Source organism: Vipera ursinii (genome assembly GCF_947247035.1).
Source record: "Vipera ursinii genome assembly, chromosome: 1".
NCBI lineage: Eukaryota > Metazoa > Chordata > Lepidosauria > Squamata > Viperidae > Vipera > Vipera ursinii.
The window spans coordinates 202,217,012-202,244,869 of NC_139512.1; the positions used below are offsets into that span (position 1 = coordinate 202,217,012).

General features: G+C 38.7%; 1 protein-coding gene across 6 annotated transcripts; it reads left to right on the plus strand.

Annotated features, from left to right (window-relative positions):
- Positions 1-43: 43 nt before the first annotated feature.
- On the plus strand, positions 44-27,858 carry MKKS (MKKS centrosomal shuttling protein). Of its 6 annotated transcripts, none has more exons than XM_083372257.1 (6): positions 44-135; positions 7,538-7,766; positions 15,453-16,814; positions 22,916-23,091; positions 25,666-25,776; positions 26,927-27,858. In XM_083372257.1, exons 3-6 carry the CDS (start codon positions 15,830-15,832, stop codon positions 27,365-27,367), a joined length of 1,713 nt encoding a protein of 570 aa, XP_083228383.1. In that variant the 5' UTR covers positions 44-135; positions 7,538-7,766; positions 15,453-15,829; the 3' UTR covers positions 27,368-27,858. The 6 variants fall into 6 exon arrangements, with proteins under 6 accessions (XP_083228383.1, XP_083228381.1, XP_083228382.1 ...); XM_083372255.1 differs by having other exon boundaries at positions 50-135; positions 7,534-7,766; XM_083372256.1 differs by having other exon boundaries at positions 59-161; positions 7,534-7,766.

A 27,858-nucleotide genomic window follows, 5' to 3' on the forward strand; every position in this document is an offset into this window, starting at 1 on the left:
AATAATAATCTTGCGGTGTATCTTGGGATTTGTAGTCTCAGCCTTTCGTTTCCATTTCCGGAAAGGCTGAAGAGTGGAAGCTTGAAGGGCGCGAGGACTGGGGTGGTAGAGTGTTTTGCTTTCCCGTGCTGCAACGTAAGAGAGGGGTATTGGGCCGAAATGTATGTATGGGAAAGGACGGGTGGCAATTATTTTTTCTCTAGGGGGGGAAAAGTAGGAGCATCTGCTGCTTATAGCAAAAGGAAAACGGGGGGTGGGGTGGGTGTGCTACTTACTAGAGCATTTTTCAGGATACACAACCTATTACCGCGCAGCTTCAAGCATGCTTTACAGAGTAAAATTCCATCTAAATGACATTACCTACCTAACTAACCAAGGCCGAGCTCAAAAAAAAACAAAACTAAACAGGATCAGATCTGCTTAATATTTGAACGGAGACCATGAGATATATACTACAGCGTATATACCGTAGGTCAGTATGAAGTAAAATATATATATATATATGAGAAGGCAATGGCCACTGAGAAAACAACGCGGAAATGGAGTCACCAAGAGTAAAGCTTGATTTAAAGTAAAGCCCTAATAAGCAGGCATATACATAGAATGAAGGCTACTGCTAAGCTTGTAAGCCGCCCTGAGTCTTCGGAGAAGGGCGGGATATAAATGGAATTAAAATAAAATAGAAATAAAAATAAATGATTCAGAAGAGATTTGATGAACCATAAAAAACTGTACACTGTTGAATCACAGATAAAACCTCAGATGAAATCACAGTGTGTTGAGCTTAATCCAATGAAGCTGGAATAAAGTCTTCAAAGTTCTCTTAGTGACCCAAGAATATCACTTGCCAAAGTCCCATTCTCTCTTACACAGCTCAACCTCAGCTGTGTAGATGCAGCAGTTTTTCAGGTAGCCTGGCTGAAGAGCCCCACTTGCAATCTAAAATGATACAACCCAGATAACAGTAATATCTCATTTGGTCCTAGGCCTAATATTAATACTCTGGGGGTTTCAGAGCAAGTGTATCCTCCACTGTGTGAGACAGTAGGAGGGATGAGCACAGGAGTTCTACCCCCATATTGTTCTTGTGGCTCTCCATGTGTAATTAACTGCAACATGATGTCTGTTATATATGTGGAAGCTGGCTACTTGGTTTAAAATTCTGCACGGTTGAGTTTCTGAACAAAATGGAGCATCCCTTCAGATAAGGCAAGCAGTCTGCTGAAGACTGTGCCATCCTTTATTCCCATGTAAAATGCCTAATGCATCATCTAATTGCCAATTAAAGATGAAAAGAAATTATGCAGGTGGCCAAATACTGAAATTAGCTACATGATCATTTATTTCTTTATTGGTATAATTTGAATAGTTAACATGACAAAATAATTACAAATCTAGTATCCAAAGGTCAAAGCAAGTGAGAATATTGTCTTGCCTGACTTCTCATATTCAAAATTGTCACTTCTCATTTCCAGTTACTAGTATTAGATATTTAAATAACACAACTTGAAACATTTTGATATTTCTTCAGAAAGGCATTTGCTATTTTTTTAGTGGGAGCCATTTATATCCCAAGACTTGGAGGTTTGTTTTTTTTAATGACTTGTTTTAAGGAAATAGAATGTCTTTCCACATGCAAAATGGAATCACTTTACATAATACAGTCAATAAATCGACATGCAGAAACAGACTTTTACAGCAGTTGGTATTTGTTGGGCCAGAAGCAGTAGTAAAACATATAATTTTTCCTCGGTGCATGCTACATTATTTTTAACGTCCACCTGCCTTCTTGCACAATCCATATCACATAATACAATAAAATGTTCTTTACAGGTCAAAATGCAATGCATTAGATCCAGACTTGGTGTTCTGTAGATGGATTTGCTTTTTCCTTTTATTCAAAAGAATATTCTAGTAGAAGAAATGAGTGGTAGCCCAAGCGGGCCTGGACTGACTATGGTTTTAATTAGCTTTTTACTGGTTTTTAAATTGTCATATAATTATTGTATTTATTGTTTAATTCTTTTTTAAATTTTCTATTTTATGTTTTTAATTTTTATTGTTGTGCACCACCCTGAGTCCTTAGGGAGAAGGGCGGCATATAAATTTAAATAAATAAATAAATAAACAAACAAACAAACAAGCTAGCCTGCCTCTGGACTTGATCGTAGGGCAGAGGTCCCCAACCTTTTGGGCACCAGGAACAGGTTCTGTGGAGAGAGGTTTTTCCACAGACCAAAGGGGGGCTGGTTTCATGTACTGTCTGCATCCCATGGATGGGGCTTTGCATGTTTGTATGGACCAGTTTCTGGCATGCCGCAGCCCGGTACCAATCCATGGACCAGGAGTTGGGGACCCCTGTCGTAGTGGACCGGTGTGGATGAGGGGGAGAATCTTTCAAGTTTGTCTTGTTTTGCAGAATTCAGTTAGTCAAAATCCACACCCCAAAAGACTAACTTCATCTTCTATTTATTGTTGTGATTCAGCGTCAGCCTGTATTATCGGCAGCTGAGTCTGATGATTCTGAAGAGGAGGAGGAGGAGGGGTTTGGAGAGCCTTTGGTATCAGAGGGAAATTCTGATGCACTGCAGGACTCTCAGCTTGGCCCCTCCCGTCATGTTCCTCCTCAGACTCAGCCGTGTGAGCACGAGGTATTGGATGTAGACAATTCACAGCTGGATCTATTCAGGGACGCTAGGAGCCAGAGGCAATCCAGCAGAGCAGAACAGAGGAAGGCAATGAGGCAACTCGGGAGAAGGCAATGAGAAGCCATGCCTTGGGACTGCTGATAAAAGGGGAAGGTGTGGGAGGTGCTGGTTGCTGAAGGCAACCGTTTGAAGATCTGCTAGAGTCCTGGTCTGTTATTCCTGTTAACTCTTGTTTGAACTTTTCGTTTAACTCTTGTTTGAACTCTTTGTAAATAAATTTGGTTGGGTTTTTTCTAGCCTGTTGACTATAAAAAGGGGTTGTTCTTGACATTCAAACAGGGCCAGTCGTAGGCTGGAACAGAACATTTATATGCAAATAAACCATTCTTTCCTCCCCAATAAAAGTATGCTGATTTAAATAATTGAATTAAATCTGTTTCCATATTGATATATAATTCCTGAGCAGGAAGACATACACTAATTATTTTGCTATAACAAATTATATACATATAATTATGCATTATTTTCTCTTTGAAGTCAGCTGGGTGTAAAATGTTTAACTATATATAGATTGCACTTTAAATAGGCATGCTAATTTTTATGATGTTCGAGTTTTGGAAATTAGGCTCTTCTCTAATTTCTTCAGCAAAAAGTGTCTTAATTGTAATAAATGACTCATTAGTATATGCATGTTTTGTATTAAAAGCAGATTTTATTTTAAATCAAGAGGGTTTTTTTAGTTTTTGTTTGAAACACAATCCCATATAGATTAATTTAGAAACTGGTGTCGATAAATTTAATAGGACTTATTTTCAGATACACGGCAATAGAATTGCAGCTTAATATAATTGTTTTGTAAATAATTTACATTTTAAATAAGGTGGAGAAATAGAGTAACATTGTGATCTCTTGAAGCAATCTAGAACTAAGGAGAAACTTCCTAACAGTGAGAACAATTAACCAGTGGAACGGCTTGCCTTCAGAAGCCTCACTAGAGGTTTTTAAGAAGAGATTGGACAACCATTTGTCTGAAATGGTATAAGGTTACCTGCTTGAGCAGGGGGTTGGACTAGAAAACCTCCAAGGTCCCTTCCAACTTTGTTATTCTGCCTCTTTAAAGCCTTGGTGGAGCAGTGGGCTAATGCCTCGTTAAGTAACACCAGCTGCCTGCAATTAGTGCAGGTTCGCATCCCACCAGGCTCAAGGTTGACTCAGCCTTCCATCCTTCCGAGGTAGGTAAAATGAGGACCCAGATTGTTGGGGGCAATTAAGTTGACTTTGTAATAATGCTGCTGGTGTGTGTGTGTGAAAGCCCTAATAAGCAGGCATATACATAGAATGAAGGCTACTGCTAAGCTTGTAAACCGCCCTGAGTCTTCGGAGAAGGGCGGGATATAAATGGAATATAAATAAATAAATAAATAAATAAATAAATAAATAAATAAATAAATAAATAAATAATAGAATGTGCTGACCAGGTTGGAATAGGTATTTTTTCCTCTTTTTTCCTGTTGGAATTTTTTTTAGTTTCTCTATGACTTTTAACAAAGAAAATATTTTCTGACTGGATTAGTAAAGGAAACAGTCCAGATCTGGCCAATGTCATGCCAATTTTAGATTCAGCAGATATAAGTCAGCACCGATCTAATTCAGAAACATCCATTTTAAAACCATTAGCAGGGGAAATTTTCTGCAGCCAGGTGGAGCAGCCATTCTGATTCAATGTTCAAAATGTGCATGTATAACACCTGCTGGAAACTTTTACCTGAGAGATATGTCTTTCTCCCAGATAGTGCTGCTAACTGAGGGCAGTCAGGGAACCCAGGGGGAAAAAAACAACAACTACCTGATTTAGGTTGTTTCCAGAAGGTGCTGTGGGGACATCTGTACATCACAAATCACATTTTGCCCTTCAAATCAAGATTGCAGCACAGCCGCATCCTTCTGTTCATGGAACATTATTGGTGTGGAGGGGTTGGGGTGGGAGGAGAGAGAATATAGGATACTAGTGAAATCCTTGTGTCCAATTTAGATGAGGAAAATTGTGGGCCTTAACATTTCAAACTATACATGTCCCTGAATATCCACTATGACCAAATTATCCAATTTCCAATTTTTTTTTCTTTATAGATACTTATTTTGTTTTATCAACAAGAGTAAAATACAAAATGAAAAACGGAACAACATATATCCTGCCCTTGAGGACCACTCGGAGGCTTCAACTGGTGCAGAATGCAGCTGCGCGAGTTGTTATGGGAGTTTCCCGATACTCCCGTTTAACACCTCTTCTCCGTGAGCTGCATTGGCTTCCGGTTGCCCTCCGGGTGAAATTCAAGGTGCTGGTAATGACCTATAAAGCTCTCAATGGCTTGGGTCCGGATTATCTAAGGGAACACCTGCTGCCGGCATCAACTTCCCATCGTCCCGTGCGCTCCCACAGGGAGGGCCTTTTTAGGGTACCGCCGGTCAAGGAATGATGGCGGGTTATCCCCAGGGGAAGGGCGTTCTCTGTGGGCGTGCCGGCCCTTTGGAACCATCTTCCCACGGAGCTTAGGACTGCCCCCGACCTTCGCTCATTTCGCAGGGATTTGAAAACTTGGCTTTTTGAGCTGTCTGGCCCAGACTGAGGGGTTTTAATTATTAATTAATGGGGTTTTAGTTTAAATTCAGGGACTTAATTTAATTTTAGTTTTAATCGATTTTAACTTTGTCTGTATATATTTTTAATTTTTCCCTGTAAACCGCCCTGAGTCCTACGGGAATAGGGCGGTATACAAGTTTAAATAATAAATAAATAAATAAATAAAATATCCAACACTGAACCAAAAAAAATAACCCAATGACCTCAAAATAATCCTACATCTAACATTAAACGTAAAGAATCCACCCTGGCTGGATGCTGAAGAGAAAAATTTAAAAAACTGATGGATTTTCCTCTCCTTACTTAACCGATCTATAAATAGTCATAAGGTTTTTCCGTCCTTATTTAATAAAAATACTATATTAAGTAAACAAATATAACAGATGGGAAAGTATCTAATAATCAGATCAACCCAATTGATTTAAAGGTCTATAGCCCAAGTATCATTTTCATTATTTATCACAAAAGACTTCATTTGGCCTTTTATATGCAATGTTGCAGCATAAGTTATATATTGTATTAATGTCTTTAGAATCTTCCCAATATTTATGGCACTATTTCTGAGAGAAAAAATATCATTATGATCATCAGTCAATCAAATCTGAACTTGTTATATAATAGGATGATGGTGGTGGTGAATCTGACTGATATAATATTGATAACAACAATAATAAAGTTGGAAGGGACCTTGGAGGTCATCTAGTCCAATCCCCTGCTCAGCAGGAAACCCTATACCATTTAAGACAAATGGCTGTCCAGTCTCTTGTTAAAAACTTCCAGTGTTGGAACATTCACAGCTAGAGGCAGGTTGTTCCACTAATTAATTGTTCTAACTGTCAGGAAATTTCTCCTTAATTCTAGCTTGCTTCTCTCTTTGATTAGTTTCCATCCATAACTTCTTGTCTTGCCTTCAGGTGCTTTGGAGAATAGCTTGACTCCCTGTTATTTGTGGCAATCCCTGAGATATTGGAACACTGCTATCATGTCACCCCTCGTCCTTCTCTTCATTATACTAGAGATACCCAATTCCAGCAACCGTTCCTTATATGTTTTAGCCTCCAGTCCCTGAATCATCTTCGTTGCTCTTCTCTGTACTCTTTCTAGAGTCTCAACATGTTTTTTACATCGTGGTGACCAAAAGTGGATGCAGTATTCCAAGTGTGGACTTACCAAGGCATTGTAAAGTGGTATTAACACTTCACATGGTCTTGATTCTATCCCTCTGTTAATGCAGCCTAGCACTGTGTTAGCTTTTTTGGCAGCTGCAGTACACTGCTGGCTCATATTTAAGTGATTGTCCACTAGGACTCCAAGATCCCTTTCACAGTTACTACTATTCAGCAAGGTACCACATATCCTGTACCTGTACATTTGGTTGTTCTTGCCTAAATGTAGAACCTTACTTTTTTCACCATTGAATTTCATTTTGTTAGATAGCGCCCAATGTTCAAATCTGTCAAAATCTGTATCTTAAGCCTATTTCTTGGAGTGTTGGCTATTCCTGCCAGCTTTGTGTCGTCTGCAAATTTGATGAGTTCCCCATCTATCCCCTCATCCAAATGATTGATGAAGATGTTGAAGAGCACTGGGCCCAGAACAGAGCCCTGGGGCACCCCACTACACACTTCCCTCCATGTAGATGCAGTTACATTGAGCACCACATGCTGAGTATGGCCAGTCAGCCAGGTACAAATACATCTGGTGGTGATGCTGTCTAACCCATATTTTTCTATCTTATCAAGTAATAGGTTGTGATCTACTTTATCAAATGCCTTACTGAAGTCCAAGTAAATTATATCCACAGCATTCCTCTGGTCCACTAATTGTGTCACCTGGTCAAAGAATGCAATATGATTTGTCCGGCATGATCTGTTTTTGACAAACCCACATTGGCTTTTGGTAATGACTTTGTTTGCCTTTAGGTGTTTGCTGATTTGTTGCTTGATTATCTTTTCCAGAATCTACCCAGGTATTATGGTCAGACTGATAGGTCTGTAGTTTCCTGTATCCATTCCCCCACCTTTTTTTTTTTTGAAGATGGGAATTACATCAGCTCTTTTCCAGTCCTCTGGTAGTTCCCCAGTGGTCCAGGATCTTTGAAAGATATAGTTCAGTGGTTCTGAGATCACCTCTGCCAGTTCCTTCAGAACCTTGGGGTATAATCAAACTTTGGGATGTAATCAAATATGGTTTGATTAACTTGTTTAGTGAAACATGCTCATATATCTCAACTTCTTTGCATAGGTAGTGACCAACACATGGGCCTTAGAAGCTTTTGGAAGAACTACAGAGTTTTCATTGTTTCAGGAACTGGCATGGTGCTGATACACTGGGGATGGCATAATATCAAGTCCAACCCCCTTTTTCAACCACCAAAAGAGGACTATTATCAAGAGTCTGACATTGTGAGATATGCCCTGCAGCAGGAGAAAGAAAATGAACAGAAATAATAATAAACTCTACAGAATGATTAAAAGGTAAGTACAAAATGATTAAAAGGCAGCAAAAATACAGGTATTCGACTTATGACCACAATTGAGCCCAATATTTCTGTTGCTAAGTGAGGCATTTGTTAAGGGAGTTCTGTGCCACGGTGCAGCCTTTCTTGCCACAGTAGATCACTGCAGTTGTTCAGTTAGTGACGCAGTTGTTAAGTGAATCTGGCTTCCCCATTGACTTTACTTGTCAGAAGGTCACAGAAGGCGATCACAGGATCCCAGGATACTGCAACCATAATAAATATGAGTCATTTGCCAAATGTCTGAATTTTGATGACATCATTCATGAGTATGCTGCAACGGTTATGAATGTGAAAAAAAGGTCGTAAGTCACTTTTTTCAACACCATAGTAACTTTGAATGGACAGTAAACAAACTGTTGTATGTCGAGGATACCAAAGGGAATGTTGAACAGGCTGATCTCTTTAATTTCCCACACCCTGTTGTGGAATTTATGCCTCTTCTTGCAGAATTGTGCTCTGGAGCCTCCCTGTAGGTGGCATAGTATTGGTCCATAATAGATACCCTTTAGTGTCAAACCATAAACTATCCTTCCTAACATAGGAATAAATGTCAACATTGCAACTTCTGTGTGTAAATCCTAAGGCCAGGAAATGAACGAACAAACAGCTAAGGATCTGCTTTGCTGGCATGGCATAGCATTTTCTCTTGGAAAATGAGGATTAGTAAAATTTAGCAGAACTGGGCACTTTCTGCTCTGGAGATGTTGCTTCTATCAACAACTCCTTAACTGGCCTCAAGCAATTCATTTTCTCTGCGTTTCATCCTGTTCTGGGAACAAAAACACAATGCAATATAGAATTTTGGGAAGGAGCTTTAAAGCATAGGATTTTAAATACTCAAAAAGGGCAAATATGTAAGATAATATAATTTGGTGCTCAGGCCAGGTTCTATTATAGGATTAGGCAAGAATCCTATGTTGTTGTTACCTGCGAAGTCATGTCCGACTCATTGCGACCCTATGGACAATGTTCCTCCAGGCCTTCCTGTCCTCTACCATCGTCTGGAGTTCATTTAAGCTCACGCCTACTGCTTCAGTGACTCCATCCAGCCACCTCATTCTCTGTCGTCCCATTCTTCTCTTGCCCTCAATCTTTCCCAGCATTAGGCTCTTCTCCAGTGAGTCCTTCCTTCTCATTAGGTGGCCAAAGTATTTGAGTTTTAGCTTCAGGATCTGGCCTTCTAAAGAGCAGTCAGGGTTGATCTCCTCAATCCTATAGGAACAAGCAACTCCAATACAGATTGTCACACTTTAATCAGAGAGTTTGATATTCCACAGCAATGTTTTAGTCTCATTAAAGCAGAGATGGGGAACTGGATTCCTTAAAAATCTGACTGCATTTTCTTTTCAATAATTTCTTCACAATAGTTACAACCATAAACTGGATTTGATAGACATACCGTATTCTGTCACCTTCACCCCTTCTCTTTCTCTCTTTCTTTCTCAGTACAGTACAGTACACAGATAAACACATATATACCGTATGTACTAATTGTATATATTTGGTATACTCTCCTGGTTAAATTCATCAGCCGTATCATTTCTCATCAGTTCACAATTTTTGTACATGTAGCAGAACAAAAATATTAGGTAATATTCATGTGATGCAGAACAGCTGCAGTTCATCTGCTACTTTGGCAGAGCTATTATGAATGCAGCTTTTGAGCATAATTAATAACAGCATACACTCTGAACTCATTAAAGCAAAATTTGTGTCTATGCCCTTGTTCAAAATCATGTATTTTCGTCACCTGCCTATGTCTGTGAGCTTTTTTTAAAAAGCTTTTATCTTTTAAGATAAAAGACTAATACAAATTAAGAGACATAAAAAAAGGAAAGGAAAGGAGAAGTGCATAGGTAAAAGAAAAAAAATAAGGAAAAGGGTATATAAAAAGTGACTCACCCACGGATGAAGGATTTTTTTGAAACTAATATGAACAAAGGTACCTCTATGGATATGGTTTGGGATGCTAGCAAGGCCTACATGAGAGGGGTGTTGATATATATGAATAACAAACATAGACGTGCTGTGGAAGCTAGAAGGAAAGAATTGGAGAATGAAATAAAGGAAAAAGAAAAGGCTTTGATTTTGAACTCAGAGGATGTGAAGACTAAGGAGGCTATTAAACTGTTAAGAGGACAATTTGATAAATTAATGGCTGACCAAGTGGCAACCAATCTGCGGTTTGCTAGGCATAATACTTTTTGCAACGCTAATAAACCAGGCAGATGGTTAGCTTATAGATTGAGGAAAAAACAAAGGGCTTCTAATATAGATAAGATTGAGCATAAAGGAAGGGTTGTGTTTCAACAGGACCTTATTAAAGACGCTTTTGTGGATTTTTATTCTAAATTATATGCTAAAGAGAAAATTAATGAAAAAGACATTGATATATATTTGGAGAATGCTAGCATCCCGGTTCTTACGTAAGTACAAAAAGAGGGGATTAATCAATTGATTACAGAAGAAGAATTTTTTACAGCAATTAAGGAATTGAAGGTGGATAAAGCACCAGGTACGGATGGCTTGACTGCGGCCTATTACAAAAATTTACAATTAGAGATGATTAAACCGTTAAAGGAACTGTTCCAGACAATCCAGAGGGGGGGAAAAGGTGCCACCGTCTTGGAGAACAGCTTTTATCTCCTTGATTCCGAAGGAAGACCAAGATGCTACTCAAGTTAAAAATTATAGACCGATATCGCTTTTAAATACAGATTACAAGATATTTGCTAAGGTTTTGGCTAATAGACTGATGAGGGTTCTGCAACAGGTGATTCATGGGGATCAAACGGGGTTTATTAGTGGTAGGCAAATGAAAAATAATGTGAGGCATATAGTTGATGTGTTAGAGTTTTTGGAAAGGAACAACCAGATCTCTGTGGCGCTAATTTTTTTAGATGCTGAAAAAGCTTTTGATCAATTGAATTGGAAATTTTTGTTGAAAGTTTTAGACAAAATGGATTTTGGGGAAAATTTTTTACAACCGATTAGGGCATTATATCAAAAACAAACTGCCCGAATTATAGTTAATAATAGCTTGACAGAAGCATGTAACATTGAGAAGGGCACAAGGCAAGGGTGTCCGTTATCGCCCTTGTTATTTGTGTTAACATTGGAGATATTATTGGTTAAAATTCGGAATTCGGAAAAAATTAAGGGGATACAAATTGGAGATCAGGATTATAGATTGAGAGCATTCGCAGATGATCTGGTTGTTACAGTGACCCAGCCAGAGAACTCTGTTGTGGACCTGATGGAGATAATAACACAATATGGGAAGGTTTCTGGATTTAAAGTTAATACACAGAAAACCAAAATTTTGGCCAGAAATATGACAGTTTCGCAAAAGGCTCTCTTAGAAGGATTAACTGGATTTGAGATTGTTAAAAGGGTTAAATATTTGGGGGTGATTTTGTCGCCCTCTAATACAAAGCTATATAAAAATAATTATGAAAAACTATGGGGGAAAATTCAAAAAGAATTGGAGAGTTGGGAAAAATTGCAATTGTCTTTGTTGGGACGGATTGCAGCAGTAAAAATGAATGTCCTGCCTAAATTTTTATTTTTATTTCAAATGATACCGATTCTTAAGAGGGATTCTAATTTGGAGGAGTGGCAGCGAGGTATCAATAAATTTGTGTGGGCAGGGAAAAAGCCACGAGTTAAACTTAAGATTATGCAGGATACTCGTGAGAGAGGTGGTCTTAAATTGCCCAATTTTAAACTATATTATGAAGCTGCTGCATTAGTAGGAATAAGTGATTGGACTAATTTGACACAAGGGAGGTTATTAAATCTTGAGGGCCATGATTTGTTGTTTGGCTGGCATGCATATTTGTTGTACGATAAGAAGGTAGACAATGTGTTTAGGGTGCATATTTTAAGACAGGCATTGCTGAGAGTTTGGAAGAAGTATAGACATAAGTTGGGTTGCAAGATACCACTGTGGGCAATTCCAAAACACGCAATAGAAAATATACATGCTGGCTTCAAACATGATGTGACTACGTACAAGGAGATCCTAAGTTTGGAAAGAAATGTCTGGTGTTTGAAATCATATAGCCTCTTGCGAGAAGAGAAGGTTGTTCAAAACTGGTTTCAATATACTCAGTTACGGGCCAGGTGGAAAGAAGACCAGAAAAATGGTTTTACGATGACTGATGAAAATTTGATAAAGCAAGTTAGAAATCAGGGTCCAGCACATATTAAACGGATATATCTTGCATTGATAGAGATTGACTCAGAAACAGAGCTTGTTAAGGATTGTATGATAAAATGGGCCCAAAACATCCAGGAAGTTATTACAATGGATACGTGGGAAAAGATTTGGGTGAGGAACGTAAAATTTACACAAGCTCAAAATCTAAGAGAGAATTTTTACAAAATGTTTTACAGATGGCATTTAGATCCTAAAAAGCTTGCAAGTATGTATCCGAATTATCAGCCTAAATGTTGGAGGTGCGGTGATGAAGATGCAACATATTTTCACATATGGTGGACATGTAAAAAGGTTAAGGCTTTTTGGATAAAAGTCTGGTGGAATATGCAGAAGATTTTTAAACAGAGGATAAAGTTTTGTCCGCAACTTTTTTTGTTGGGAATAATTACAGACGCTACAGTTGTGGACACCAAATTGATGTTGAATTTAATTACGGCAGCAAGACTTTTGATAGGTCAATATTGGAAGAAAGAGGATCTGCCGACCATAGAAGAGTGGACTTTAAAGGTTTCCGACCTGGCAGAGATGGCGAAGATTTCGGCCTATTTGAAAGATCATTCGCAAGAACGCTATATTATGGAATGGAGAAAATGGATTGAGTTTATCCAGAACAAGTATAGGGTTAAGAAGTTTTATGTAGCATTTGAATAAGTCTTCTTTCGTTTTTTTTTCTTTTCTTATTTTAGTTTCTTTTTATACATATTTAATATTATCCTATATAAGCTAGAGAGTGATGGATTTTAGAGTTTATAGTTGTTAGTATATGATTGTTTATGATTGCTTTTTATATATATACCTTGTATTTAGCTCTGGGAAGTCGGGGGGGAGGGGGGAGAGGTAGGGGGGGGAGGAGGGAGGGGGTAGGGGGGATTCTTAAAGAAAAATTGTATGTTAAAACTTTTCAATTAAAAAAAAAGTGACTCACCCCTTAGAAAAGTACAAACAATTTTGTTACCACCTTCGGTAACATTTCAATAAAACAAAGATCACTTCTTTCCATACTCATCCCTTATCAATAATCAAATTATAAAAAACTCATCATTCAGTCCTAATCAGCAAAAGTCTACCAAAAGTAATAACATATTATATTTTAACTTAATTAATCCATTTGGTATTACAACTTAACGCTTTCTCTAAGAAATACTGTAAAACAAAAGAAATCTCTCATTTATAAACTGATCTTTAAAGCCTAGTTGTTCAATTCCAGTCAAAAAGAAATTTCATTAATAACTATCAGAAACCACAACATATATTGACTCTGATCAAATAAATCCACTTTGAATTCCTTCTGTTTTCTTGATTTTTAATCCTGTCAAATCCAGCTAATTCCTTATCATTTTCTCTTTCTTTCCTCTCAGGAACAGTTGTATTAGTTTAACACATCCTTTTTATAAATCCAAGAGAAGATGACTTTCCAAGTCACTCTTCTGATTTATTATTTGTATCTCCACTTTAATTATTAAGATATCAGCTGGTTTCATTTATAAATTCATTGTGGCATCTTTTTCCATATTCTGGCATGTTAAATTCATTTTCAGATCTACAGCATCTTTTTCCATATCACTTTTGTAATCTGGCATTTTTAAAAAAATACTAATATTCAAATCAGCTTTACCTGTTTTATTTAATTAAAATTTGTTGTTCTTCTATATCCAGTGTTACAGTATCATACAATCTTGTAAGTAATTGTTAAGTACAGTACTCCCAAGCAGACTTATTTTTTATAGCAAAATGTTGGTCCATTGTATTAATGGATCTCTTTTTCCTTTAGTTGTAATCCTTAGTTCTCTCTGGTTCCCTCTAATCAACCTTCAAAGTCCCTCCTTAACAGCTGTTTCTTTCCCAATCAGTAAAACATTCGCATCGGAGTGTTTCTTATAGATAATTTCAAAATCTTCATGTGTTCTTTTATAAAATTTTAAACACCCCATAGGAAATATTATTTCAAGTCCATCTACCCCACTAACCTTCCATAGTCAATATTCTAGTCTCCCTTTTGCTGTATTCCAAAAATTAAAGTTCAGCTCCATGTTAGAATGGCACATTGGCATTCTGGCACTACGTGGATGCCCCAGTTGGTTTGGGGTATCCTTTAGTTGCTTATGTTTGAATGACTTCCAGATATAAATCAGTGCTCAAGCTTTATGCTGTAACATGGGGCTCTCCAACCTGGCAACTTTAAGACTTGTGGACTTCAACTCCCAGAATTCCTCAGCCAGAGAGGAGTTGAAGTCCACAAGTCTTAAAGTTGTCAAGGTTGGAGAGCCCTGCTATAAAATTGCTCTAGGAGGTTCTAGGACAACTTGTTGCGGCCATCTCGCCACGACCAACCCGTCATGGGACAACTCTCTACAGCCAAATTGCCATGGGACAATCCATGCAGGATAGCACAACACAGTAAATCTTATCTGCCACTGTTCCTTCTAGATTATTACCATTTTTGTCGATGGAAATATTGTAAAAAACAACAACAACAACAACTGGCAGATGACATCACTTTGAGTTATCCCGCATGGAATTGTCCCTCCATGAGTTGTCCTGCTGTGAGTTGGTCATGGTGAGTTGTCCTGCGGCAAGATGGCTGCGTCAAGTTGGCCCATTCCACTTGGACTGTTTATATCATTCTGATTGCAAAAGGTAAAGGCCTTCTTTCAAAACCACCAAAATTTAGACTCTCTTGCCAAGGATTCCTGGAGCAGTTATTAGAAAACAGTGTATGAAAGATCAAACACAAAAATTGTCAACACCCCCACCCCCAAACATTCACAGTAAAAATCTTGCCTTTCATAATTTCTCTTTAGCTCATCAAACCTATAGTTTTCCCTCAAAAAGGACATTTCATGTTCCTGGGAATTATATCATTCAGTTGGATACCCAAGATCATGCATCTAGGATATGGTTTTTATTATGTATATACACTTTGTATACATGCTGTTCTTTAATACAATGAAATCCTGGACTTTCTTGCAATTGACACAAAAGTTTTTCCAATAAAGTTTATATTAATCATTATCATATATATGAAAATATTTTAAGTATCACTAAACAGCTTCAAAGGATTGCTAAGATATGAGCTGAGAAAATGTGTAAAAATAACACTTTCATCTGTATACCTCTAAACAGAGAAGAAATAAATCTCTGTAAATCAAAGATTGAGTGCTTTATTGGCAAAAATCCATAACTGCCCACTGTTAATGCTATTTTTTCTGCATTATGCTTATATAAAGGTTAAGGTGAGTAATCTCAGTTGGCAAATTATCGGAATGTTTTCTACCATGCAAAATATTCACTATGATTATACCTCATTTTCAGAGATGGCTTATTATTTGCCAGGAGTTTGCACTGAGATACGTTGTCTCAATAAATGTATACTGTGATTATAGTATTATGAAATCTCTTTTCTTTCCCTCCTTCTCATAGGTGTGTCTCCCTTATTTATTATCGGTCTCCATCAACAAAAGATGTAAGGCAGCTGGAATAGTAGGGATTGGCTGCTCATGCCTGGATTTTTATTCATTGGTGCCCATGTTGATATTTACCATCTACCAAAAGCAGCAAAGCTTCCTTCAAAAACAGGGCATGGAAATGAACTGAAAAGGTCTGGTTGAATGAAGGAGCTTCGGCAATCATCACATTGATCGCATTGTCTTAACATCAAATAAGTGCTGATAAATCCCTTTGTTGTGTCGTTGCCCGCAAAGAAAATCCAAGGTCTCACATGCCTGTTAAAATGATTAAAAACTGCTTTGTAGAAATGGAACGCTTCTAAAGCTTGACTGGAATTTTTGTCGGGAAAGATGTCTCGAATTGATGTTAAAAAACCTTCCCTCTGCACCACTGGGCCTTTAACTAAGGAGGTGGTTAGCCAGGCCGTCTCCACATTTGGTAAGATAATGAGGTCCTGCTATGGCCCCACAGGTAGGCTTAAACAATTTCACAATGGCATGGGAGGATACGTTCGTATTTCATCACAATCTTCGGTTTTGTTCAGGAGCCTTTGTGTCACTCTTCCCGTCTTAAAGCTTCTGGTAGCCTCTGTGCAGAATCACCTTGCGCTCTTTGGGGACAGTGGCTTATTTACGGCAATTTTTTGCTGCAGCTTGCTTGAAAAATACCAAAGCCTGAATATTGCTGCGTATACTTTCATTAAAATTAGCAAACATATTTTGAGCCTGTGCGTTGACTACCTTTCATCTGAAACCTGTGGTTGCCGAATACCAGTGGATTTCAGCAGTTCTAAGCTTCTCCTTAGCCTGGTGCGCAGTATCATATTGAGCAAACGGGCCTCCATGCTTAGCAGGAAGGAAGCCGATCATATCAGTATTTTGGTATTGAAGGCCTTTCTGTTTACAATCCCCCAAAACGTGGATTCTACTGCTGTGTTAGGAAAATGCCATTACATATCTATAAAAAAAAAGAGAGTTATGGATTCTACTGTCTATCCTGGACTTTTAATTGAAATGCCAGAAATGCATCTGACTCCACCTTTCAAAAGAACTGCTTCAGGTCAGATCAGAGTGGCTCTGTTTGGCATGTCTATGTCAGGAGATTTGTCTCATGCAGGAGAAGGAGCCATAGTTATCCACCACAGAGTTTCTCTAGAAGCCGAAGTGTTGGGTCAGTTACTCGGTGTAGGCAGGGAAGTAGTAATGGATGGTGTTGGTCTTGTGATATGCCAGAAGGTCATCCACCCAACCTTGAAGCAGTATTTAAAGGAGAACAATATTGTTGCTGTCGAGAGAGTTGGAATACAAATGATGGAGCCCTTGCAGAAAATGACAGGTAATGAATAAACTCTCAGGCATGATCACTTCATAATACGATTCACAAGACAAGGGAATGTGGCAAGCCATTAGCAGAATTCTTTGTCAGTTCTCTAGCTGTCCAAATTGCAAATGCTAGACTGTTAATTGAGCAATAGTTCAGATGTTTGATCCATCTCTAATCTCATCCCATGTATTTATTTACTTATATAGTGTATTGGGTACCCCATCTCATGTGCATGTCTGGGAGGCTGACAATTAAAAACAATAAAGAACAACTTTAAAAGAACAGAGTTAACACAAAGTAACTTAGCTATTAAGAACACTTGAGTTAACACAAGATCAAGAAACCAGCTCAGCCCTACTCTCAGGGTCCCAGGCTCAAGGGCAAAAGCCAGGTTTTCAAGGGTAGGTCAGGGCAGGTCTAATCACTTAGGGGAGATGAGGTTCCAGAAGGCAGAAAAGGTTTTGTTCCTGGACCCCACCAGCAGGCCCACTCTTGGACAGGACCAGGAACATGCTTTTTCCACCACAACCCACAGAATGGGTAGATACCAAATATTTCAACGACTGTTGCACACCTCGGCTTTCTTAATTAGAGCTCCTGTGAACAACTGCTTGAAAATGAGTAGGACCTACCCTGATTTCCATCCCACACTGATAAATCCTATTAAGGCAAGATATCACTCAGTCTTCTATTTACACTAATCCATTTGAAGCTCCCTAGAAAATGTCATACCTCACATGTTGAGAAGAACAGATAATGGACTACATTTCACAAATCCACAGTGGTTGGGTTCACACAGTGCACAGAGCTAAAATCAATTTTGTTTCCTTATCATAGGCAATACTATTGAAACATTCCTGACACGTTATTTGTATTAAAATAGCTGATATACAGCTTCATTGAATAATTCAGTTGAAACATCTCTGAAAAGAAATCCAGGATTTAATGGACATTCATAGTTGTTGCTTTTTAATATAAGCAGCATCAAAATCAACCTAATTAGAATTTGAAGCACAATGTAATTGCTTTCAGCAATATTAGGAATATGTGATTTGAAGCACTGTCTAGTTACTATGCTCTACTGCAACTCAGATGGGGCCTTTTTGACATACTTTAAGCACAACATTGCATGCAGCTAAGGCAGAATCAAAATTGGCTCCATGTAAGGTACAATGAAATGTTAAATGAAAATTACTTGTGATTTGGCTTTTTTGATAATTTAACACTGTCAGTCATATTTACATCTAGTCTTGACAACAGGTATCTTTATCGCCAATATCATATCACATTCAATTTTTGTCTGGACTGATCATAGTTTTCTTAAGTAAGAGATGTCACTTTTTTATTACTGTATTCACCATTTTGTATCTAGAAAGATAGGCTTCTTTGAACCTCTACCAATTTGCACTGGGTTGGCATTGCCTCTTAACCTAACTTTCCTTTCTTTGATTTTGATACTCGGGAGCAAAAGATTTTTTGCACTTTATGTTTTCACTTACAAAAGGTTCCTTAAATAATTTTCATTTCTGACTGTGAGAATTATATCATCAACATATCAAAGGTTGTTGATGTTTCTCCCAGGAGCTTTAATTCCTGGTTTTTTTTTTCCTATTTCAGTGTTTCTCATAATATAGTCTTCATGTAAATTAAATAAAAGGTGACAATCTATAATCTTAGGTTATTTCTTACCTGGTTTGGACCATTTAATTGCTCCATATTCCATTATAATTGTTCCTTCCAGAATTTCTTCAGTACAAAGATACGATAACCCAGCCTAGGTTTTTAAGGGCTTTTACAAGTAAAAAGTCAATAAAGAAAAACGGGATGTCTGTTTGAAATTCTCTCGCCTTTTTCCATTAGTCATCAAACGTTGGCAGTGAATCCAGCTAGTAGACCCAGAAATTCTCATGTATTATTAAAGACTGGATTGCAAAATCTTGAAATATTAATCTCACTTCAACTCCCAGAAAGCTGGCTGAGGAATTCTTAGAGTTGAAGTCCTCAAGTCTTAAAAGTTGCCAAGGTTGACGACCCCTGCCTTAGGCAACATGACCTAAGATTGTTGGGGGCAATATGCAAATAATGCTCTACATTGTAAACTGTCCGTAAAGCCTCATGGGACAGTACAATTGCTAAATACAATTGCTAAATACAATTGCTATTTGTAAGATTTTAAACAGTTCTAATGGTATTTCATCAACTCCTGTGCCTTTGCTATTGGAAGTATTTTTGCTAGGTAGATTTGCTGAGGAGTATTTAACTTCACTATTCAAAACGTCCAACTAATATAATGAACAAACGTTTGTGTCTTTCCTCAGTTTTGACAACTATTTCTCAGTTCCTCTTTACATTGATATCATCTCTTCTTGCTATCTTTTTTTTCCTCCCGTAGAACTTTTCTTTCATCTTTTAGGCTCACATTTTCATATATTTAATGTTCTTATATAACTCTGAATGCATCAGTAGCAGCAATTTGTCTTCTTTTGCTCACATTTCCGAATGTTTTTGTTTGTTTCATCTTCAATTTACAGAGTTCTTCAGGCATTCTGTGTGTTTAATCCATTAAATCTACAGAGTATAGCTGAAGACATATCTTGTAGTTTTGATTATTTAATTTGTCTTCTGTAATTTTAGCTGTAATAAAGCTTTTCCATTTGTCTTGCGGAATATATAGTCAACATGATTTCACTGTGACCCATCCATTGATGTCCATGTGTGTAATTTTCTTTAAAATCGTAGGAAGAAGGTTTTTGCTACGCTGAATGTTACTGGCAGCATTCTCTTTCCTGCCTCACTGTGTATAGTGAGACCAATTTTTTTCTGTTATTTCAGTTTCTCTTAGACTTTCAATTTAAGTATGGTATGATAAATTTAAGGTTAATGTAGGTCGTAAAAATCATTATATTACTGTGCCATATTGAGCATATGGAACTGATATAAATACATCCAACTGTACCCAAAAATTCCTTTATGGGTCTCAGTGCAAGAAACATTTTAAAGGAAGGAAACAGTTGTTGTTGTTGTTGTTGTTGTTAGTTGCGAAGTCGTGTCCGACCCATCGCGACCCTATGGACAACGTTCCTCCAGGCCTTCCTGTCCTCTACCATCTTCTGGAGTCCATTTAAGCTCACACCTACTGCTTCAGTGACTCCATCCAGCCACCTCATTCTCTGTTGTCCCCTTCTTCTATTGCCCTCAATCTTTCCCAGCATTAGGCTCTTCTCCAGTGAGTCCTTCCTTCTTCTCATCAGGTGGCCAAAGTATTTGAGTTTTAGCTTCAGGATCTGGCCTTCTAAAGAGCAGTCGGGGTTGATCTCCTCTAGGACTGACCGGTTTGATCGCCTTGCAGTCCAAGGGACTCGCAGGAGTCTTCTCCAGCACCAGAGTTCAAAGGCCTCAATTCTTTGGCGCTCAGCCTTTCTTATGGTCCAACTTTCACTGCCATACATTGCAACTGGGAAGACCATAGCCTTGAGTATACGCACTTTTGTTGACAGGGTGATGTCTCTGCTTTTTAGTGTGCTGTCTAGATTTGCCATGGCTTTCCTCCCAAGGAGCAAGCGTCTTTTAATTTCTTGAGTACAGTCCCCATCTGCAGTGATCTTGGAGCCCAGGAAAATAAAATCTGTAAGGAAACAGTAAAGAAAAATAATTCACTTATCAAGAGTTATTAGAACAGGAACATGGAGAACATAAGATGAAATCAAGAGAACAATTGATGCAAAGGGATTTAGTTTTCAATGGTCTCCAGATACACAATTAAGAGAAAATTTTAAGGTAGATAAACATTTAGAATTGAGCCACAGAAAACAATTTGAAGTTGAACTATGTACAAATAACTAACATGTAATTGCTAAAATGTATACATTTTTCTAGAAATTTGAAACAGAAGAACAGGCAAGAATATGATTAAGGAGACTTAAGAAATTTGGATTACAATATGCACTGGGAAAATATGTCGTTAAAATGGTTGAAGTTTAAATTGGCAGTTAAAAGAATTTTTATAGAATGATGCACCATTAGTATATGGCTCCAGAAAAAAAATTGTCTAGAATGGTATAAAGGTACTTCAGATTTATGTTGGAAATGTGATCAATGTGAAGAGTCATTTTCTCATGCTTGGTGGACTTTGTAGACATGTCTGGGTTCAAATACATGTGATGATTCAAAAAATATTAAAGACCAACATTCAGCTGAAACCAGAACTCGTCTTAAGCAGCAGCAGCCAGTTTCCAGGGCCATCTTGGGGCTGAGCAAAGGAGGCTACAACACAACACTAATAGTAAGGTTGCCTTCCACAATACTGAATAATGTGTGTCTAATTATCTATCATATTTTATCTGAAGGGAAGATGACCTGATAATATGATTTCCGGTCCATCCTTTTCAAAGAAAGATTAGAAATAAAATAGATTAGAAAAAGTGATGGGCCTATATGACTCTCCCACCAATTAACTAAAAAAAATGATTAATTTAACAGTATTTATGATGAATAATGTGGACAATTCATTTCAATTGATCTGATCTTTTTATTAGAATATTTAAGTCCTTGACTATCACCAAGGTATCTTAGGGAAACAAATCTCACAAATTAAGTTACATGCTTCTTTTCTGAAATTATACTTTCATAATATAAACTTTTTTTGTTTAATTTTTGCAGCCCTATTAATTGTAAGGTTTGTCCAAATTAACCCACCTCTATTTTATTTATTATTTTATTTTATTTTATTACATTTATATACCGCCCTTTCCCTGAGGACTCAGGGCGGTTTACAGGGAATTAAAAAAACAGCAATACAAAAGTTAAAACCAATTTAAAAAAGATTAAACTAACCCTGTGCAATTAAAACCCCGATTAAAATAAATTACTCCTCAGCCTGGGCCCGAGAGCTCGAAGAGCCAGGTCTTCAGGCCCTGGCGGAATGACCGGAGGTTGGAGGCAGTCCTCAGCTCCACTGGCAGCTGGTTCCAGAGGGCAGGCGCCCCCACTGAGAAGGCCCTATCCCTGGGTATCACCCGCCGGCAATCTCTTACCGGTGGGACCCTGAGCAGACCCTCCCTGTGGGAGCGCACTGGGCGAAGGGCATTTGATGCCGGCAGCAGGTGTTCCCTCAAATACCCCGGACCCAGGCCATGTAGGGCTTTATAGGTAATAACCAGCACCTTGAATTTCACCCGGAGGGCAACCGGAAGCCAATGCAGCTCGCGGAGTAGAGGTGTTACATGGGAGTATCGGGAGACCCCCATTACAACTCGCACGGCCGCATTCTGCACCAGTTGAAGCCTCCGAGTGGTCTTCAAGGGCAGCCCCATGTAGAGAGCGTTACAGTAGTCCAAACGGGAGGTCACGAGCGCATGAGTAACTGTGCGTAGGGCATCTCGGTCCAGATAGGGATGCAACTGGCGCACCAGGCGAACCTGTGCAAAAGCCCCCCTGGTCACGGCTCCTATGTGGTCTTCAAAATTGAGTCGTGAATCCAGGAGGACGCCCAAGTTGCGAGCCCTATCAATGGGGGGTAACACCTCACCCCCCATCGTTAGAGGTGGAATAGTCTGGTTAGCCCGAGATGCCGATATGCACAGCCACTCAGTCTTGGCGGGATTGAGACGAAGCCTGTTTCTCCCCATCCAGACCTGGACCGCCTCCAGGCACCGGGACATCACGGCAAGGGCATCACTGGGTTGGTTCGGGGTGGAAAGAAAAAGTTGGGTATCATCAGCGTACTGATGATACCCCACCCCGAAACCACGAATGATCTCGCCCAGCGGCTTCATATAGATGTTGAACAGGAGAGGCGAGAGAACCGACCCCTGAGGGACTCCACAAATGAGAGGCCTCGGGGCGGATCTCTGCCCTCCCGTCAACACCGACTGCGAGCGGCCCAGGAGGTAGGAGGAGAACCACCGTAAAACGGTGCCTCCCACTCCCAACCCCCTGAGACGCCGCAGCAGGATACCATGGTCGATGGTACCGAAAGCCGCTGAGATACATATAAGCCTTAGAAAACATTTGTTTTTACCCCAAATAACTTTTCCATTCCCAGCAGTCATTTAAAACAGGCTTCTTTGTTTATGGGATAATTATACATGCCTTTATTTTCCTTAATTGATTAGGTTCTCAGCCAATACCTTCTTTACAATTCCTGTCTCCTGCTTGTTACGGCCATCTGAAGGACTTGCAGACTCAATGTTTTGATTCAAAATGGTTCTTGCATCTAATTCCTGATCAGCCAGTTGCTTGCAGCTTGCTACTCTGTAATAGGAATGAAACAGCATGGGAGGAACTAAAGGTAATCAATCTCTTTATATATCTTGTAGCAAGCAGTCGATGAAGGAGCATATTGTTAGAAGGTTAGTCTCTTGGTTAATGATTAATGTCTCTACACACGAAACCAATAATGACCTTAGACCAGGGGTAGGCAACCTTGGCTCTTTTTATGACTCGTGGACTTCAACTCCCAGAATTCCTGCAGGAATTCTGGGAGTTGAAGTCCACGAGTCATAAAAAGAGTCAAGGTTGCCTACCCCAGCCTTAGACCATTAAATGCTTGTGGAAACCAGCATTGTACTACAAATAAGATGCTTATGACAGTCTTTCACAAATAACCAAAGTGGACCAGGTCTGGAGAGTTTGTTAATGAGAGGCAAGATGATTTAGGGAAGGGACGCCAGGTAGACAGATACAATCTATAGGCAAGAATATAATTGGCATAAAGTTTGGAGAAAAATATAATTGTCATGGTATAAGTGTAGGCCTCTTTCAGTCTCTCTATATACAGGTAGTCCTCAATTTACATCCGGTCAAAGTTAGTGGCGTGGAAAAAAGTGACTTATGACCGTTTTTCACAGTTACGACTTTTGCAGCATCCCCATGATCGTGATACATATTTATGACCATTGCTTTGTCCCAAGGTCATGTGATCCCCTTTTGTGACCTTCTAATGAGCAAAGTCAATGGGGAAGCCAAATTCACTTAACAACTGAGGCAAGAAAGGTCGTAAAATGGGACAAAACTCACTTGACAAATGTCTTACTTAACAACAGAAATTGTGGGCTCGATAGTGGCTGTAAGTCGAGGACTATCTGTATTGTGAAAATATAAATAGAGAGGATCATGAATGTGACTTTAGGGGTTTCTTTAGGAAAAGAGGTAGAATAAAACTATAATGAAATATTTGGACAAGTGGATATTTGACAATGTTTTGGACAGTGAGTATAAGTGTTGTTATGGGGCAAATATTCCAATAGTCTGTCAGGAGCTGATGAAATCAGACAGAGGCATTAAATTGGGTTTCTTGATTTACATCTGCTGCTTTTAATGACTATTTTAAGGAAATTAGCATGATAAGTATATTGGCACAGAAAACTTCTCACGTTTTTTTTAATCAAAGATAAGGTGATAAAAGAAAAATGAGAAATGATTAGATAAATGGGGCTTTGTAAAGTGTCTGCAAATAAGCTAAATTCCATTGAGATTAACTCTGGGTTTGTTTAGATCAAGAGATTATTGGTTTAGTTCCTGGAAGTTAATGGGGTTTCCATATCACATGCTGAGTGCAATTGTCTGAACAGAGTAATGACAGAAGATATTGTAGAATTCTGTTGAGAAAAAGAGTGGTGTAATCCTTGAGGTCAAGAAAATCTCTCCCATGTTTGAAAAATAGATAATTGCCGAAAGGAAGGGAGAAGAAAAAACTTTTTGCAAGCTTAATCAAAAGTAAACATTTTTAATCATAAAGGGGCATATTTCTTACTAGGCACAGCTTTACCTGACTAATTTAATTCCATTTCTATCCCGCCCTTCTCCGAAGACTCAGGGCGGCTTACAAGCTTAGCAGTAGCCTTCATTCTATGTATATGCCTGCTTATTAGGGCTTTCACACACACCCCAAGCGGCATTATTACCTGGCTGCAGGCTATTGAATCACAATTTATACCATGGCAATGTTTGCAGTGTTCCTGATCATCACACCTACTAAGCATGGATGGGACATAATCTGGGGTCTGTTCCAGTCTAGTTTTGCTTCTGGGAAATGGATGGGAGGAGGAGGATAGAAAGCTTCTTGGGAAATTTATCCTTGGTTACATACTGCTACAGGTCAGCCATCAGCCAGTTACCAAGATTATATTGTAGTAGCTTCAAAATAAAATAATTTATTGTGAGTTGTTTTTTTAAAAAAAAATGAGAAAAAGATGGCAGATTATTTCTTTGGCTGTTTAAATGTTTGGAAGGAAGGAAAATAAAGATCTAAAGTTTTGAAAGGAATTTGCTCAAAGGAACTGGAGTTGCATAATCCATAATAATAATAATAATAATAATAATCGAACAGATTCAATCCATAGCTCGGTTCTCGGCTGCACAGGCCTTCCGGAAAGACCTCTGAGGGCAAAATGCAGGCCCGAGCTCCATGTTCAGCTGCAGAATGAAGCTGCTCCTTCAGCCACAGTAGGAGTGGGCCGGTTGGGCAGGGCTGTCAGTGCCATCACCCCGAGGTGAGTGGAAAAGGCCCTCCCACCCCAAAAATAAGACCTGGTGCCTCTTTTGGAGGCAAAAAAAAAGACTGGGTCTTATTTTCGGGAAAACACGGTACCTACATGGTTTGCTAGGTACTTAAATGTTACCTTAGTTGACTTTCAAGCCGTATAAAAGCAGATGAAAATATCTGGAACAATCTATGTCAATCTGTAGTGTTACTGAGCCAATAAAATGGGATAAGTAGTATTACCTACTAAACCAGAATTCCTTTGCAGAAAGGGAGGATAAATTAATTGGAGTGGTTTTTTTCCTGTTCTGTTCTGTTTGGAGGAGAAAATATCAGCTTCTATAATACAAGTATTTGGCTTTTTTTCCCCCCCCTCTGCAGCTTGCTTGTCAAACTGCAGAACATGCTTTGCAGTTAACAGTCAGAGATCCATGGATTTTGCTGGGTGGAGGCTGTACCGAAACTCATGTGTCCTCCTACATAAAGCACAAGGTTTGAGAGTTTCATGGGGGATATTTAAATTGTTTAAGGCTCCTCAATGTATACATGTTTATGGGTACAGATGAAACAGTTTACTGAGACCACATGCTGTCTATTATATAACATTTAATACATGTATGTCTATATTGTGTTGTTAGTTGCGAAGTATTACAAAATCAATATTAAGGCTACGGATGAAGCAGTTACTAGTGACTTCGTGTTCATGTAATTTTCTGAGTAATAATGCAGAAATGATTTGCCATTGCCTTTTCCTGGCTTTTAATTTGTGTGGGGGGTTTTTGTTGTTGTTGCTGTTGTCATTCCCAGTTTAGCTTGACTTTAGCTTGGGATCTCCTGGTGATCTCCCATCCATATTAACCAAATCAGGTCCTGTTTATATTGTTTTTTTTCTGGAACAGCCAATTCTGGCTAGGCAAAAGAAAAGTATGCAAAGGCCCTGTGTTGGAAAATAAATGCAAACCAGCTATGTTCTTTGACAATGCATTTGAAGGACACACAATTCTTTCCCAGCAATAATGTTACATTGAGACAGAACAGAAAACATTATATGGGCACATTTGTTTTTTTAGGACTGTAATAGGACCTCAATTATCTCTTCATTTTCAGGCAATGAACCTTACTCATGCAAGAAGACTTACAGGTAGTCCTTGACTTATGATTGGTCACTTAATGACCATATGAAGATACAACAGATCTTTCTGTGACCTACCTTTGAAGTTCCAATGGTTGCTTCCCTCCCCTTGGTCACTTCACTTTGCAGCTAGCCCACATTTATGTCCATTTTTAAATCCCATGGTCATGTTTTTGATGCTTTTGCTAAAAACCAGCATTTACTTCTGGTTTTCAGCAAAACAGGCCCCTAGTGAACCATTGGTTTACTTAACAACCACTGCAGAAAAGGTCGTAAAATTGGGTTGGTCACATGGGTGACTCACTTTACAACCTCCACGACTTACAACCGTGAAGGGCAGGTTCCATTACAATCATAAGTCGAGGACTACCATCATGGTATTTGACACTTACCTGGGAGTTTAATTCATAAAGCACAATGGGTCTCCTTCCAGATAATCTTAAATTGAGCTATAAAACATAGTAGGTCAAAGAGTAACAACAATTTTCATTTCCTTCCTCTCTGTTCTAGAGTTGTGGTGTAACAGAAGGCACCTTGGAAGATCTAGGCTGTTCTTCAGAGGAATTCCACTTAGTAACTGATTGTTTTTGCCACTCACTGGAGTCCATTGCTCGCTCTCTGGAGCATGACAGTGGTGATGTTCTCATTGATACCCAATGGGGTCATTCGTGGTCTATTCCACCTAACATTCCTAGCAACTCTGAATGGTCAGATTGTGTTCAAAAGTGTGGGTGTGGCCTTTGCAACAAACAGGAAGGCCTCAACTGGAAGATGTTAAACTGTCGTTCTGTTTCTTTCCTTCCCAAAAATTGTGTTAATGAGTCCTCTCTAACCTCTGCTGATCAGCTTGTCCTGGATTGTTTTGCCGCAAAACGGAACGGTTTGCAAGTTGCAGTTGAGACAGCCCATCTCATTTTAGATATATCACATATAATTGAAGATTGTAATTAGTTGCCTGTGCACGTTCGGCAAGTGTGATGTATTTGTGCTGGCATTTCTAGGCCTCTTTCCAACCACATCCAGAAAAATTTGTAACAAACATTGGAATTCTCAAGGTCATGTCTGGTATTTCCCAGCACTCTGTTACTGGAAGGAAAAAGAAATCCCTGCTGCGTTACTGATCGCAGAGAAGCATTTGCATGTATCCAGGTATCTTTAGGGTGCCATAGTTATGGATGAGAAATATTGGTTGCAAAGTTGGCATTTCTGGATGTAATACAGATATTTTGGACTTATTTTTGTTTCTTTGCATGTTTGATATTTTTAAAAAGGCATATGCTACTGACTACGCTTATGCACATACTGTATGTAACATCTTTTGCTAGGATACATGACCACTGCTTTTCCAGAACGTGAAAAGTGAAAGATTGTGAGTAAACAAAATTTTAATGTACAGATGATACCACCAGAAATTATTTTAGCCTTTTTAATAAATGTTTATT